This window comes from Accipiter gentilis, chromosome 10 (genome assembly GCF_929443795.1).
Source record: "Accipiter gentilis chromosome 10, bAccGen1.1, whole genome shotgun sequence".
Lineage (NCBI taxonomy): Eukaryota > Metazoa > Chordata > Aves > Accipitriformes > Accipitridae > Astur > Astur gentilis.
In genome coordinates this window covers 5,800,243-5,815,974 of record NC_064889.1, presented here as the reverse complement: position 1 = coordinate 5,815,974, position 15,732 = coordinate 5,800,243, and the positions used below count along the sequence as shown (strand labels likewise).

Genomic DNA, 15,732 nt, shown 5'->3' with positions numbered 1-15,732 from the left:
GCAAGCACACAAGCTGAGCCATTTTGTGAAAGCCATTCCCCTTGCCTTCCCCTGGCACAGAGGACTCTGCTGAGGATGTCAGAGGATACCCTCCTGCCTGGAGGAGAATGGCAACCTTCTTTTCACGAATCTCCTTTGCTACACAAAGGAATGTCAGAAAGTTGTTCAGCTGCCCAGACTGGAAGTACGTAATTCCCTTTCTCTCTTGATGACCCCAAGTGTGGTCACTTGAAACAGTTGGGGTAGCTGCTCAGGGCACACCAGGGATTTTGCCCCAGTGGCAACCTCAGCAACATTCTGAGCAACCAGCTACGCCCAAGGCATCGCTGAAGAAACTGTACAGCCTGCAAGAACGAGGATCACAGGAGATTTACTTGCTAGCTCCTTGCTGTATTCTCCCTCTTCTCTCTAGTTCACACTAACCTTGAATCATGCTAGGCAGGAGGCACTTCCAAGGTACAGAATACAACATAAAAATAGAAAAGGAAACCAAGAAAAGATTCAGGGAGTCTGAAGTCCCTCTGTTACTTTATCAGCAAAAGACTCCCTCTTACAACAACTACATGAGCATTTGATTTTCTGAAGGTCAGAGATCAGCATACATACAAACAGTCCATTAATCTCTAGTCTCTTGTGGTATGGCGTAAGACATTAGCTTAAGCTGCAGAGATCTTAAAAGAGTAATCTAAAGGAAAATTCAATAGAAGAGATGTGATGATTTCTCATTAACAAAGACTCAGGCTTTAAAAACAGGTTTGAGTAAATTGTACAAAGAGAGCGGTAAGCAATTTAGTGCAGGATTGTTCTTATCCAAGTTATGCACCTGAACTCAGAGAAATCCTCAGGCAGAAGACACTAGCAATCCCAAAAGCCAGCCATTATGGAGTCCCAGAAAAAAAGCAGATCAGCACTAACTCCTTTGCAGTAAAACACTCCTAACTGCACTACAAGTTACATTTGAACATCCAGGGAGGTGTGTGTTTTAAATCAGCACCACCTGTAAAAGAGCAAATGCTCCTTTCTCAAAGGACCTTAGGTTACAGAAAAAAATCCTTACTCTGTTTCCACCTCATTCCCTATTACCATGTCACCTTATTCCCATGGCAAACAAAGAAGCAAGCAAATGATACCTTTGTTCTTCCTTCAAAGTCCAATAGAAGACAAACAACAATGCTGTCTTCTTGGCAACAGCTGTTTATTTTGTGTACACAACCTTGACACTTACCAGTAGAGGAGACTGGCGTATCAATCAAACCTGCTTTCAGGCTGCTTTTGTCTGGGCAAAGCAGCCTCAAGGCAGGGCCCAAGAGACAGAGAACAGTGGGGTAACAAAAAGCTGTGGAGAGCATATCCCTGAATAATGTGCACAAGGAAGGGCAAACTGTGTACCTGCCAAACTGCACTTAACAGCAGTGGACTTGGCAATGTTCTTCTGCTCTTGAACAGAAGAAACAACACCTGTAGAATCAACCCCTGTGTAAAGAGGAGCTAGTCTTGCCTGTGCCAGCACAGTGAGTTTGGGAGAGGGTCAACATTTTAGCCAAAGCCTCTTTTAAACATCAGGGTAGCTTCTTCAATTGATCAAGAATACTGGGGACATACTTTTTGAAGCTGAAGTCCACCAGAGCTTAACATAAGATTAACTGGCCAGGTGCTGTAACACTTATTTTGATAAACTGCAGGGAGTATGTGACTGATATCAGAGTGTCTCTGATTACAGAGAGAATGTAATTAACTTTATTAGCAATTATCATCATCCTCAATTTGTACACAGCAGCTGAATGCAATGGCCTTAATCCGGTCAAAACTGCTGCATCCAGCCTTTGAAAAGTGAAATAAGCTACAGCCTGACAACAGGACACACAGAATGTATCAGGCTACGTGAGGACAGGAAAAAGCAGAAAGTAATGAAATGGGAGGTTGCTTTAGCACAAAGTAGCTGCCAGTCAGAAAAAGCAAGCTCCTTTCCTGTCTTCCAGCACATGGCTACAGAGACCAACATTTGGCCATAGACATATACCTAAAAATTAACAGATGCTTATAATTACTCATATGCCATCTGCCAGCAGTCACATTAATCTTCAGTAATGCTCCCTGGCCTAAATGCTGGCTCCCCTGGAAAGCTAGTGGTTATTTCATCTCGCTCAGGGATCAAAGCCTCAGCGCCTGGATTATATACACAAGGTCAAGGCAAGCGTGCTAGGGAACATATGATCTACGTAACTTCAGCCACAGTGTCTCTGTATTTCCTGATTCATACATACAGAAAAATTGCATCATTTACTCATTACCTAAAAATTGTAATAAGCGGAAGAACTCAGGGTGTCTCCTTGCTTACAGCCCTACTTTAGTATCATGAATTGACAGATAAAGGGTATGTCATCTTCTGCACAGCTCCTCTAAGACTCAGAGCTTTGTAAACTAAGTGGTATTGATTCTACAAGAGAGCAGGACACAGCCCAAAAAAGCTTAAATTGATGTCTGTCCTCCTTCACTACATGACAAATTTCATCCCCTTAGGCCAAGACCATACATCCTGACCAGCAAAGCTCCATTTATTAGAAGAGCTACTTCCATTCCTGGCTCCGATGAGCACAAGCATACAATTCTACTCACCACTTTGTGCGACAGTGTTCAGGTTTCCCCTGGTTCTCAATGGAGATTAAGAAGGCTGAGCCACACAAACACACATAGATATAAATCTGCACACGCACTAAGATAATTTATATCCCTTTCAACTCCTTAAGATAGACCAACTGCACACACAATGAACTCTACAGAAGGAGATGCTTTGGTTGTAGGTCTATATGATCATCCGTGCACACAGTGTCACTCACTTCTATTACACTCTTGATCCTCAGCCATGAAACACCCAGGATGGCAACAAGTCAAGTGCCAAGTTTCATCCAAATTCATTATCCCAGTATAAGTTTGGGTATAAAGAGACCCAGCCACTCGGTGCCTCCACTTTTTCATTTCTTGAAAAAGTGAAATAATTTTTATCATGGCAGATTATTTTTTCGCTCAATAATTGACATTAGGCAACTACAAAGTTTTCTTGAAATGACTTTCAAACTAACACATCAACAGTAACACTGTCAACTTTGGGGACATCCAAATGTTCTACAGCATTCAGCTGCAGATGCAATGCAGAGGTGCAAGTGATCTTCCTGTGACCTCCCAGCCACTATGGGTCAAATCTCATATGCATCAGAATGGTTGGCAAACAGCACTGAGAACAGAAAGCCAAACAGCAGCAGGCAACTTTGTTCCTATCCTGGCTTCACAGTGGAGAATTTGCAACCCTGGGGTGAGCAGGAGAAGCTGAAATTAATTACATGACCTATCTAAAGTGATGACAATCTCCTGTAGCATCTAACACTTCAGTATATACAGTCTGACAGATCAATTACTTTAATAATCTTCCCTTGGTATTGCACACCAGTAATCGTGAAAACTGTTGCAGTTGGTCTATGTGCCCTGCTCTAGCTCTGCAACAGCAACACTTTGTTCTTTTGGGATATCACTAGTGCCTTCTCACAAAACCTCTACTTTAGCCTCTCCAATATAAGCTGAACTTACATCAAAAGGAGTAACTCTTCCAACGTCATTCTGATTTGTATTAGGTTGCAAGGCCAGGAGGCAAAAATGCTATTTACACAGAGCAAAGTTCTCCTGGCCAGGCTGGAAAGTGGTATTTCTTCTTTGAAAAAAAGATCAGCCTCCTATTCCTCTTTACTTGTTAAGGTCCTTCTACATCATATCACATTACATTTCACAAAACCGAAGAAATTCCATCACACATACATTAGTGTCAGCATTGAAATGACTGTAAATTTTACCTTCCACACACGTTTCAGATTAACGTTACATAACCAACCCCTGCACGCAATCCCCAAAACATATGACTTTGAAACACTGTTAAAATGATATGACCGCTTTCCAAAACATGGTCAGGCACACCTGTCCAAATGGCAGACTTTAAGAATCTCAAGCCAGGCAGTAGAAAGAAGCAGAACACACTGAAAACAAGTTGTGTTATAAGAGATTATATTATTGGTCTGTGGTCTGCATCCGTCTCAAATGTTTCACCTCAGTTCCAACAAACATACAGGAAAGGGAACAGGGTGTAAGAAATAGCTGATGTCTTTGGGATGGAGTATTTCTAGGCTGGTGAAACAAGCAGCCAAACAGAATTCACACAGGTAATTTAATAGCTATTGTAGACATGGGCAATTTTGATACCACTTCCTATTCTAATAAACCAGCATCTCTCTACATTGTAAACACCTATTAGTCAGGTTTTCTCACTTCCTTTCAGTAAGATTAAATACAGACAAAAGCGTCGAAGATGACTCCCTGAAACGCAAACTTGTGTTCCAACTAAGCAAAGGCTCTTTAGCAAAGGCTTTGTGAAGATGATTCCTGACCACACTTCCAGCTTCCCTGGGCTGTGCATTTATTCTTCCAGGCAGGGACACACAGAGGTTCTGCAGAACCAGCCGCCATCCCCTCAGCCCAGACAGAGAAGCTGCTGCTAGCTAGTTTTAAATCTCTTCTTAAACTGTACAAACCAGTTTGCATCACATAGCCAACATATGGTTTAGGATAGTCATCCTGAACCAGCAGCCTGGCTGTCCAACGGGTCACAGTGCAGGGGTGAAGCTACAGCAGTCCACAGATCCCCTGGTTGGGAGGTTCACTTGTCAGCAGAACCTAAATGGCAAGGGTTTTCCTCCATCACATGGTGGAACAAGAGAAGAGTGAGCAGCTCTTTTTCACTCCCAGCCTGTTGCTATTCATCCTTGATAGTGAAAGCCTAGGGATTAAAAAAACCCTCTTCCCTCACCCTCCTCCCCTCTTTTCCCTAGTCTCCTCTAAATGAGGAGAATATGGGAGTAGTGAGAATGGCTGCAAATTTTGCAAAGGAATTGGTGGCTTCACATGCATTGGGAGAGATGAAAGCAGAAAAAAATGAAATGAGCATTCAGTGGCCATTTGTGCTTCCTCCAAGGTTCACATCAGGGCGCCACCAGGCAGACATGAGGTAATCCCCCTGTTAGTAAACTGTTCTCAAGTTGACAACACTCCCTGGCTCAGTAACAATGGCCTCAGCTGATGTTAAGGTGCACCTGTATCCTCAGGGCACACGGATGAACTGGGGGGCCTGTTTACCAGCAACCTCCCTCAAATCTCTTGCCAAGATCTGTGAGGCATGAGAACACAACAGCCCCATTTTAACAGTGCTTCTACGTTCTGGCAGCGTCTGCAGCCCTTTCCGGTTCCTATTTACCTCATCCTGCCCTGGAGGATAGGAAGTCCCCTTACTCACAGCTCAAGGATGAGGACCACATCTGTCTTGTTCTCATAGATGTCATGCAACTTGATGATGTTGGCATGCAGAATCTGCTGCAGAATTGTAACCTCCCGTTCAATTTCCTCACGTCTCACTCCACGACGGCTGGCCCGACTCTGACGTTTTTTAATGAACTTAGCAGCATACTCCATACCAGTGCTTCTGTCTCGACATTTCTTCACTATAGCAAACTGGCCACTGCAAGGACAAGAAAATAACAAAAATTCTCTTAAAGCTTTCATATAACCACAGCCTCCCAAATAAGCCATTCATATACAAAGCTTGATCCTGCAACTCCTGAGCAACACTGCTAACCATACAAGCTTGCTCTTGGCACAATAGTGAGGACCATCAGAGTTCTGCATTAAAGTCACTAGAGCATAACAAGGTAGCCTCCTGCTGTGTCTGAAATTTAGCAAAACCAAGCAGTGTGCCACAAGACAGGAGGACAAACGTTGCAATCTCTAAAAAACAGTTCATGTTTAAATGAATAAGATCTGTCTCACAGGGTTCAAATTACCACTCCTTCACTGGATAATGCTTAAGGCATTCAAGTCTCCAACACACCACTGGATGTTCTCAAAGGACATGCATGCATTATAGTATTTCCGTTAAGAATAATCTCTTGGAAAGAACTCAAAGGATTGATAATCCTTTGGAAATGTAGAACTGGCCTCCAGTAACCAATTTTCAAATAGAAGAATGGTTTGTTCGTATTTCTGCACTTCACTTGATAATTTAGTTGTAAATTTAGCTAGAGTAAGTAAGAGCTTTCTCACTGCAATTCAGGAATAAAGAATTTCCCGCTGTATCAAACAGTAAAGTGGCTGCATTAAAGTTTAAAAGGCATGTAGCTGCCATTTGCCAATAAAATTTTCCTCACTGTGGCTCCTAAACTAGGATATTCCAGTCCAACTGTAATATTTCCCCCTTATCTCGTAAGAGGAGAACACTTGGGGGTCAGGTGATTAACTCAAATAATAGTAACCCCGCAGGCTGCAGCCTCATGTCAGTGGTGGGAACCTTTCAAGATGAGAGAGTTGTTACTGACTCTTCAATAGGAAAGTAGGGGACCCTGCTTTGTTTTTTGTTTGAGCTTTTCTTTCTTCATCATGCTCTTGAGAAGCACTTTGGACTTAGAGAAGGCAACATTTCCACAGCGTTGATGTTCCCTCTCAATTGTCTTCTGAAAAAATAACTGTAATCAAGCTGAGAGATGTCTTATCAAAATTAAGAAAGAAAGGTGGTCTGCAGCTAAAGCAGGATTTGAGTAATACAAATTCTACATAACGGAAGAATGTGGAATGAAGCAGTCATTATTCAGAGGATCCCTTTGCTCATCCCATTTAGAAGGGACAATGCTAACCATGTTGTATCTTAGAAATGCTTAATCACACTAAAATCATCACAGACATACAAACAAGTAAATTGAATCATAAGCTATTACTGTATGTTTGCACTTAGTCTACACACAACATGGTAAGAGAACTACTTCTACCTGAAAAAAAATTAAGTGAAAAGGACAGTCTGTAGCTAAAGTACTGGAGGGATTTGAGCGATCTGAATTCTGCCATAAATGTATTGTATACCCTTTAGCAATTCACTTTTGCCCCATCAGCAAAACAGCAGAGAGACTTACTTTCTTCCACACAGTATGTCTAAGGATATTTGTACAATACTTAGCACAAACGTGTCTCAGTTTCCTGCTACTGTAACTGGAATACTAAGAATAAACAGTGCTGTGCCATGCAATTGTAATAGGTTCTTGTCCAAAGTGACTCCAAAAGGCAGACAAAAAAAAAAAAAAAAAAAAAAAAAAAAAAATCACACTTAAACAGAAACACATTTCTTTTCATGAAGGATCATCCAGCAGATTTAAACACCAGTAGCTTTTTAGGTTTGATTTAAATATGTAATAGTCAAATTAAGCAAGAGTAGTGGCCATATAATATAGATTTAAATATATATTAACTCTTTAGGGTGATCAATGAAGATATCTAAATACTTGTTAGTCTGAAGTTAGTGAAACTTGTATGGCTTGAGGTTTCATCACAAATTCTAAACTTCAACTAGTCTGCACTAAAATCAAGTTAGGATAAAGATTTTTCACAGAATTCATGCAAAGTTGCCTTGTTTGGACACAAACACCAATTCTCAAGTTTTCCTTAAATCTTAAAGAACTGAAACTCAAAAGCTGACAGGTTTTTTTTTAAAAAAAAAAAAAAAAAAGAAAACCTAGGTTAAAGCACGAAAAGCACTGATGTTAATTCTTTCAAACAAAATTGATGCGGACTCACTGCTCTCCTAGCTCAAGCACCTCCAGCTCAAGTAAGAATGAGGAGTAAGAACATTTGGTCCCGACAGAAACTTAAGTCAGTCCAAACAAACGAGGTCAGTCCATGCCTTTCAGGATGACGAGTTTCATTCACTCACTGCTCACTCTCATTGCCCAATAAGAAGCCCAGTATTTTTACTGATTCAGTGATTTCAATAACTTTCATATAATATATTAAAATAAACTACACTAATTTTTAAACAAATTTTTATGTTCTGATGAACCTTCTTGTACCTAATGGTACTTCAGAAATTATTACTTTAATCTTTCCACAACTATTAGTGCAGACCTGGACATAATGATGTGTAAAGTACAGAACAAAATGGGTCACTGAATTTGAGCTGATGGAAAACATGGAGCTAGCGGGGAAGTGCTGTAGTAGCAAGAACAACTGTCAAGAAAGTCACTTTAGTAGCAGCATTTGGAGACTGTGTTCAGTAAGTCTGATGGCAGGCTGCTGCTGCCAAGTCTTGGAACAGTATCTCTGCAATAAAATCTACAAGAGTATGAATGGAAGAAAAAGTTGACTACTGTTGTTTGGACACTAGTTAAGAGGACCTCATAGCCTACCTGAGTAAATCTGCAATTTTAAGTAGCAAGAACAGTCTATTACCACCCTAAACCTCCTCTGCCAGAAACCATAAACTGAGGGTTACTTCTTGTTATTTATTTTTCCATTGCTAGATTACAGGAGGAATTTATCAACACTTTGTTTTGGCAGAGGGAAAGAAAAAAAAAAAGACCACGGAATCCACCTTGCAAATAGGTCATGTATGTACTGTTACAAACACTACCATGGTGGTGAAGTGCACCAGATAGCTGGAGAATTGAGCCTATGGATAAGGTCATGCATTTCAGTCTGCTTTGTTTAAGTGTACAATGCATCTTGTGATAACAGCAATATGAAAAACTGGCAAGCTTGGTATCAAAAGCAGGGGTAAGCAAGAAGAGGCATTTGGCCAATATCTGCAGAATCTCAGTGATTTAGAGGCAAGGAACACCAGCTCAAATCCATGCTCTGCCCTTTTCATAGTAATTGGAAAGAAAACCAGGGAAACTTTAAGTCTACCATGTGTACTCCGTATACTACCAAGCATTCCTTAGTCAGAAAAGGCTCAGGTTTTATCAATGAATATTTGATAGAATCATACTTTTGCAAAAACCATCACAAATATTTCACAGCACTTCCACCAAGGAGCAGAAACAATTTTAAAGTTCTAGGAAGCTATATGGCCAGGAAACCACAGTCAACTAATAAATAAGGCAAGGAAGCCTCTGAGAACAGTGCAGTCAAACAGTTACCCTTGCCTGTCATGTGTACAGCCTAACAGGTATGAAAGATCCTACCACCAAAAGAACTATCTTACCCAAGTCCATTTGTCTCATCACATTCACAAGTCCCTGCTCATGTCCAACTACTTTACAAACAGACAAAACAAGACAGTGAACTCCTTTTTATACCCAGGAGCAGCCCTGTTCTCCCCTGCCACAATGCACTGTATGTCTGAAATCTCACTCTGCAAAAATTGGCAGGTCTCCCAGTTCCAGAATACATGTTTAGTATCAGATATTTCCTTAGTCAGGGCATTATATCCAGACTTCCAAGGAAAAGACTCATCTTACAGATAACCTTAACCTTTAGCTACCGTGATTTTACCAGCCAGGATCTCTTTAAGAATCACAGACTCATTAAGTGCAACCCCCCGATGACTACACTGTAGAAGCACTAAGCTGTTATTGTTTTCAATATTATTACACCCTTCACTGGCTTGGTAAATGAGAGATGCAAGTACAGTTGGAACTTAAATTATGCAGCATACACAGCAATTATATTCGGAACCTTATAATTATATAATGCACTCAGTGCTTCATTAACACAGACAGCTGGTTGGAGTCTGTCTTAAACCTACAAAGGCAAAGAAATAAAACATTAAAGCTGTCACTTGGTGCTTGCTTGCTGTCAAACGCTAACACTCCATGTCAGAGGCAGCCTCTCATTTCAAAGGGTTCAAACAACACCAGACAGCCTGAAGAACAACTTTTTGTTTTTTATTTTCATATATATCCTAAACACTTCTCAAGAGGGAGGTAGGAATGGATGGAACAAGTGTAGTTTTCCCTTCAGGAATAATCAATCATAAATGGAACTGAGACTGTAGGCATTTGGCAAATCCATTCATTCATTCGTATTTCTTTCTGCCTCCTGATTTTATCATTACATGCAAACCCTAAAGAAGCTAAGAGAATGAAATTGCTGCTACCAAATCCCCAAACTTGCCTTAAACATTCTGCTAAAAGAGTTCATTTTGTAGTGCTGAGAGCTGTTACTGTAAAACATTGTGGGTTTCATGGGGTTTTTGTTTGTTCATTTTTAACAAGACATGCACCTTGTTTGGTTCAGACTTTCTAAAGAGACATGGTACTAACGTTGATGTGTTTCCTTCCTTAAATTCTCTCTGGGGACATAAATTTTGCCAGCAAAGTTCAGAGAGAATATATTATTTTATGAATGCGGATTATGGGAATGAACAGAGTCACTTTAGCATTTAAAAAGTCCAGTGATACTGTGAATTTTGTGCATTTCTGTTTACTTGAAAGCTTACAAAAATAATAATGACACCAGCATAGGAATTGCTGTCTTCTCCTTTTACATACTTATAGTCTGGGACAATTGTTCATGACAATACCCATTCCCTTGTAATCTACTATTTCCCCACTGCATGTGTACCCACGAACGCACACTCTACCTGCTCTTGTCCCAGTCTGTATGCTATATCCTTAATCCCTTAAAAACAGGCTTTTGCAGACAGTCTTGACTGAGGGTTTGTGCGTAGAAGAGGTTGCAAGCCACAGGGAAAAATACAAATGGACAATTTCTTAGCCTGGGACATTTAAGATGGTTACAATGGAATTACCCACGATAATTTCCATAACCCACGCTTACCCGTTTCCCTACTTGGTGGGGAGCACATCTGCTTTGCCCATGCTTGTTCCTGAATTCCCAGGGTCTTTATTAAAGCATCACAGGGTAATGCTAAAGTATTTTCCAACCACCTTAAAGACTGCCATAAAGCAGCAGCTGGTGTATCTCTCCACACAAGTAGCCCAATGCTTTGCCAAGTACCGATACACTAAGAGAAGAGCTAAAGGCTGGAGAAGGGACAGGCAGGGAGAAAAGCCTTCGAACAAATGTTTAGGAGGTAGCTTATTGCTCTACTTTTCTACCAGACACAATTAATAGTTCATGTGGAGGTCCATACAGCTACAAAAAAAAGAGAATGTCTCACTGATATTTTACAATCACGGTCACATTTTGGATTTCTTGTTAACTACAGAGCTTCTAAAGTCAAGGACCAAGACAACAGCATTTCTGCAACCTCCTAATGCATTTGCATTCAGCACATCAGAATCAAACAGCATCAGCTTCCCAAAACTTTCAATCTAGGCTAGGAAAAAAGTAGAAGAAAGGAAAGTGTGTGTCTCTGACACCTGAGTTGACGGCACTGAGAAATTAAGCCATTTACTTAATTTCACATGCGGAGTCTGTGGCTGATTTTAGACTTGAAACTAAATTTCACAGCTCAGATATCCAAATTTCAGCCAAATGACTTAGCCAAAATTCATGGGGTTTAGTATATCACTGAAGTGCAGGTGACTTGGATCATAAACAGCAGTATTTACAACACACACAAGATAAGTTCAGAGGCTGACACTTCCTAATTTTTTTAGTTTTTTTAAAGAAATGAAGTTTGTTCCCTTTCAGAAATATTTTGGACAGCTATACAAAAGCCTTGTCAGATTCACATAGTCTGTCCTCAATTGTGATAGCAGCTCAAGAGTATAAACAATAGCAGCTGCAACCTGTCAGTTATAATATAATTAGGTACAACATCAAATCCATCCATCATTAATAAGGGAATTTATCCTAGCAACAAAGACAACCTATTATTCACATTGCTACTATCATCTAAGAGATTTGTCGCTGAATAAGAACACAGAAAATATTATTGGCTGGTTTTGGAGTCTATTTACAGAAGCATGCTTTAGGGGAGCACAAGTTCAGCAGTTCAGGAGAGGATATGGAAAAGATGTGAGGAAGAGAGAAACTGGACAATCCAGAATAACAGGATAACTTCTTGCTCTTTTTTCAAAGTTTATTTTTAATACTGGTTCTGGAGGGTAATGCTCTGGGGCAGAATTTGACTTGAGAAAATTATAGAAGTGCAGCCTGCCAGTTTGGAATGCCTCAGTGCATAACAGTGGTATTGCTACGGAGCATTAGAATAAAGAGAGCCTTTAAGCAACTGTTTGTATAGGTATGGGTTTATACGAATCTTCCTCTGATACTCCAGAAACACCACATCACTGAGCAGCTGTCATGAAATGCTGAAAATATGTAAACAAAACACTGAGATGACAGTACAGGTTACCTGACTCCAGTCGGGCTCTCTGAGGCCAGAAGACGGAGGAGTCAGGAAGCTGATTCTGTCTGTCATTCGAGAAGAGCAAACCATTTCCTTCCCAAATACCAAACATATGTTCCCTTTCTGCATATTCAATCTATTTCTTTATGTTCTGTCCATGTTCATCTTAATTTCATTCATTAAAGAATTCTAAAAAGGAGGATTTTTATTCTTATTATTTTTTGGTAGTTGTTAAAACTTGAAATTCCCATAAAATAGATGATAACATTAGAATATGTTGACAGACACGCTTTACACTGAAATATGTTTTCAAGGAGTTGTTTGAAAAGTAAGTGAACCTGGAAAAGGACAGCGTTCTGGCATTCTGCCAGTCAAAAGGCAACACTCAATTCCCTAGATGAGGCGGGACAATTTACTTTGGAATGGATTTACAAGGTATTTTAGACAGACTGCAACCTCCCACCGACTTTAATGGTAATAAGGTTCCTACATACTTGATGGAAAATAACACCTTAGTCTTTCTGTACTTAATTTCCCAAAGTTTGTAAAATGCAGGTAATGCTACTGGAAAAATGAAATAAAATTATGAGGGGTAAGCATACAGCTGGACCTACAAATTAATTCCATGTCTGTAGAAATCATTAGTCTCGCAATTATAATCATTCATATTTTTATTCATTAGGTGTTCCTGCACAAGAATACATGACCAGAGAGGAAACTAAAATAAAACCTAACAGCATCTCAACCAGCCTTTTAACTGCCTAGATGCACACGCAGACTACTGCGAATGCAAGATAGTTTAACCCTTCTTTTCATAGAGCACCTGCAACCTCACTTGGGGATTTGAGCATCTAGCTGGGATTCCTTTTGTTTCCAATTTGGGAGGTGTCTGCTCGAGGCTGGAGTTTGCAATGAGAAGCCGCTTGGCTCAGCAACGTCAGCAGTATATGGCCAGGCTGCTGGAAGAGTACAATCGTGGCCTATTGCACAGGGCAAAACACGGCAATACTTTTTCCACACAGTTTTTTTACTTGAATGGTGCCATGAATATCTATTATTCTTTTTTGATGTTGGTTTTGACCTACAGCAGGTGTAGGGAGGTGAAATTCCAAAAAAGGTAAAAGTCTCCTCCTTCCATTTGAGAAGAACAGAAAATAGCAATCTAAAGCACACCAAGCTACAGCACTATGAACTTGGTAATACCGACATCGACACATTTGGTATTGCTGCACCAGATGGAAAAGTTCATTAAACTAGAGTGAACACAAGCAAATGCTTTTAAGGGAAACGGAGATAACCTTCCATTCCCCTTGATCTTCTCCTCCCTTACATGTTTTGTTGTTGTTTATTATGTTTTAACACTGAACTCTTCCTAGCCTACTTCAGTTCTTGCTCAGATGTGCACTTCTCTCAAGATTGAAGCCGAGTTAAAGAAACTATGGTTGGTATGCCAGCCAGCTGGTTTTAACAGTATAATTACATTCCGGACAATGCAAGGGCCTCGAAGGAAACTTCTCACACCAGAAGTCTCAAAGTTATACAATGTAGGAAGACAACAAAACTCAAGCCTGGTTGCAACTCAGAGTTATATTAGACACTGGGAAGGTAAAAGACACACTTAAACATTTTTGAGCGATCCTGTTTAAACTGCTTCCACTCCATGGACTGAGAAAAACAGAAACACCTAGGTGCTGAGCTCAGCTCGGTCAGAAAGTGGGGCTGCCTCAGGCATGTCACTGTCACTTCATCCATCTACCTTACAGCAGTACCTTGAAAACAGCAGTCGTATCCACGGATAGAACTAGATGGTTCTAACTCATGTTTACATCAAATTATGAACACACAATTCTGATTTAAGAACATTTTCTATAGAAGAGTAGGGTAAATGTTTCCGTCTCACAGCACCCTTCCCCACTACCCTAAACATGCTCTATGAATCAAAAAGCAAGATTTGGAACATAACATCATTACACAAGGCACTGTTACCATAAAAACCCAACAGCTTACTACAGGAAGGACTTGATAGGAAAAATGAAAAAATGAGCGTTCACAATATAAGAAGGTGCATACAGTTTGAATAAAAACATGAATTTTATATTTGTCCTTTTTTCCTTCACATTTAAGACATTCAGTTGTGGGAATGCAAGCCTAAAAGGGTTTATTTGCTATTAAAAACCCCACCCCAAAGAAAGACAAACAACGTAATTCACCTATGTGGTTGCCTGTGCTTAGGAAGCAAAAACACAGCTTAAAGATCTAATTTTAAGTTTACTCGACTTTGCAAAGTTTGCCAGTTGTTGGCTCTCTTTCTCTAATTGGATGATAAATTACGTTTGGTCACTTGACAGCAAGAAGAAAAAATTACACCCTATCAAGTGTCATATAGTCTCTGACCTCTGAATCAATATGATATCTTTAACCCTTAAAGCAATTTTATTTACATAATAAATGTAACCGACAGCAATCGGTTACTTTACACTCTGTCATAAGCCAAGTCAGCTTCACTGTCTGTTAGCATCACATTGTCCTTTCTGCAGTGAGTAAGCTTACAGCAGCCTTTGCTTTGATTTTGCAAAATCTACAGTTAGAGCGAGTAAAAATCCTAAAAATATATTATGAAATCATCATGTGTACATTCTTAAGTTAATATACATAGACATACTCACAGATAATAGTCTCTAGCTAACCTGAATGCAGGACTTCTCTAGATTCAAGAAGCTGGTTTATTTAGTTTCAGCAAAGAAGGGTCTTTTATTCTCTGTTACAACAATTGTTTTTGTCAACAGTTTTGTTCATTGTGCCTTTTTGCCACTCTTAAATTCAGATCGGTTTTAACTTGTGATCTCAAGCTTAAAAAGTCTGCATCTTATTACTTTTCCATCTTTTTCACTCCTATTTCTTTTCCTTGGAAAAACTACACTAATAATTTTATCCTTTCATGTTTGCATTCTTGTTAACTTTCAAAGCAAAGCCCTTGGGAACTCTTGCTGAATGCCTTTCTTAAAAAAATCTCAAGCCTGAAAAAGCTGTTTTCCTCTCAAATTTAAGTGATTAGAGCAATTGCTCTACTGCACGTAATTTTATCAAGCTAAATACTCTCCTCCCTCTTTCCTTACACTTAAGAGATGATTTCTGCTAGTTGTAATTGCATTGGCATGCTCTTCCCACCAAGAAAGGATTCTGTTGGTAACTTCTTCTACAATCTATTTGTATGCTCTCAGCTCATTTATGAAACACAGCTCAAACCAAAGGCCATGCAAGGTTCACAGAATATATGCATAAAAGCACTTTCCTGGAAGTTTTTTGTAGGAAGTCTGTGATTACAGCCATGGAGAACTGGAACCCTTCTGTAAACGGACTATAGCAATAATTTGTAGTATACTTTATTTTTTATAGACTTTTTTTTTTTTTTTTTGAGACTAAACCAGGATATGGTACAGCAGAAATTTAATCTAAGCAGTGAATAAATAGTATGTCCAACAGCAAAGTATTTACAAAGAAACCAGAGTATGATAGCTGAAACAACAAAACAGAAATCCTAGCATGTCAAGGTCACTGAAGGGAAAGTACCTTGCTGCTTCCATAAGACGTTATGGAATGAAACTAAAAAACCCCAA

At 39.8% G+C, this 15,732-nt stretch overlaps 1 protein-coding gene across 4 annotated transcripts in view; it reads right to left on the bottom strand.

Annotated features, from left to right (window-relative positions):
* Positions 1-15,732, bottom strand: part of DAPK2 (death associated protein kinase 2) — a 62,030-nt gene that overhangs the window by 27,048 nt on the left and 19,250 nt on the right. For 3 of the 4 annotated variants that reach the window (XM_049812426.1, XM_049812423.1, XM_049812424.1), the window contains exon 3: positions 5,333-5,554. In XM_049812426.1, the coding sequence (XP_049668383.1) occupies positions 5,333-5,554 (222 nt within the window). Of the gene's footprint in view, positions 1-5,293; positions 5,307-5,332; positions 5,555-15,732 lie in introns of those variants that run through there. The other variant, XM_049812425.1, reaches the window with a different exon arrangement.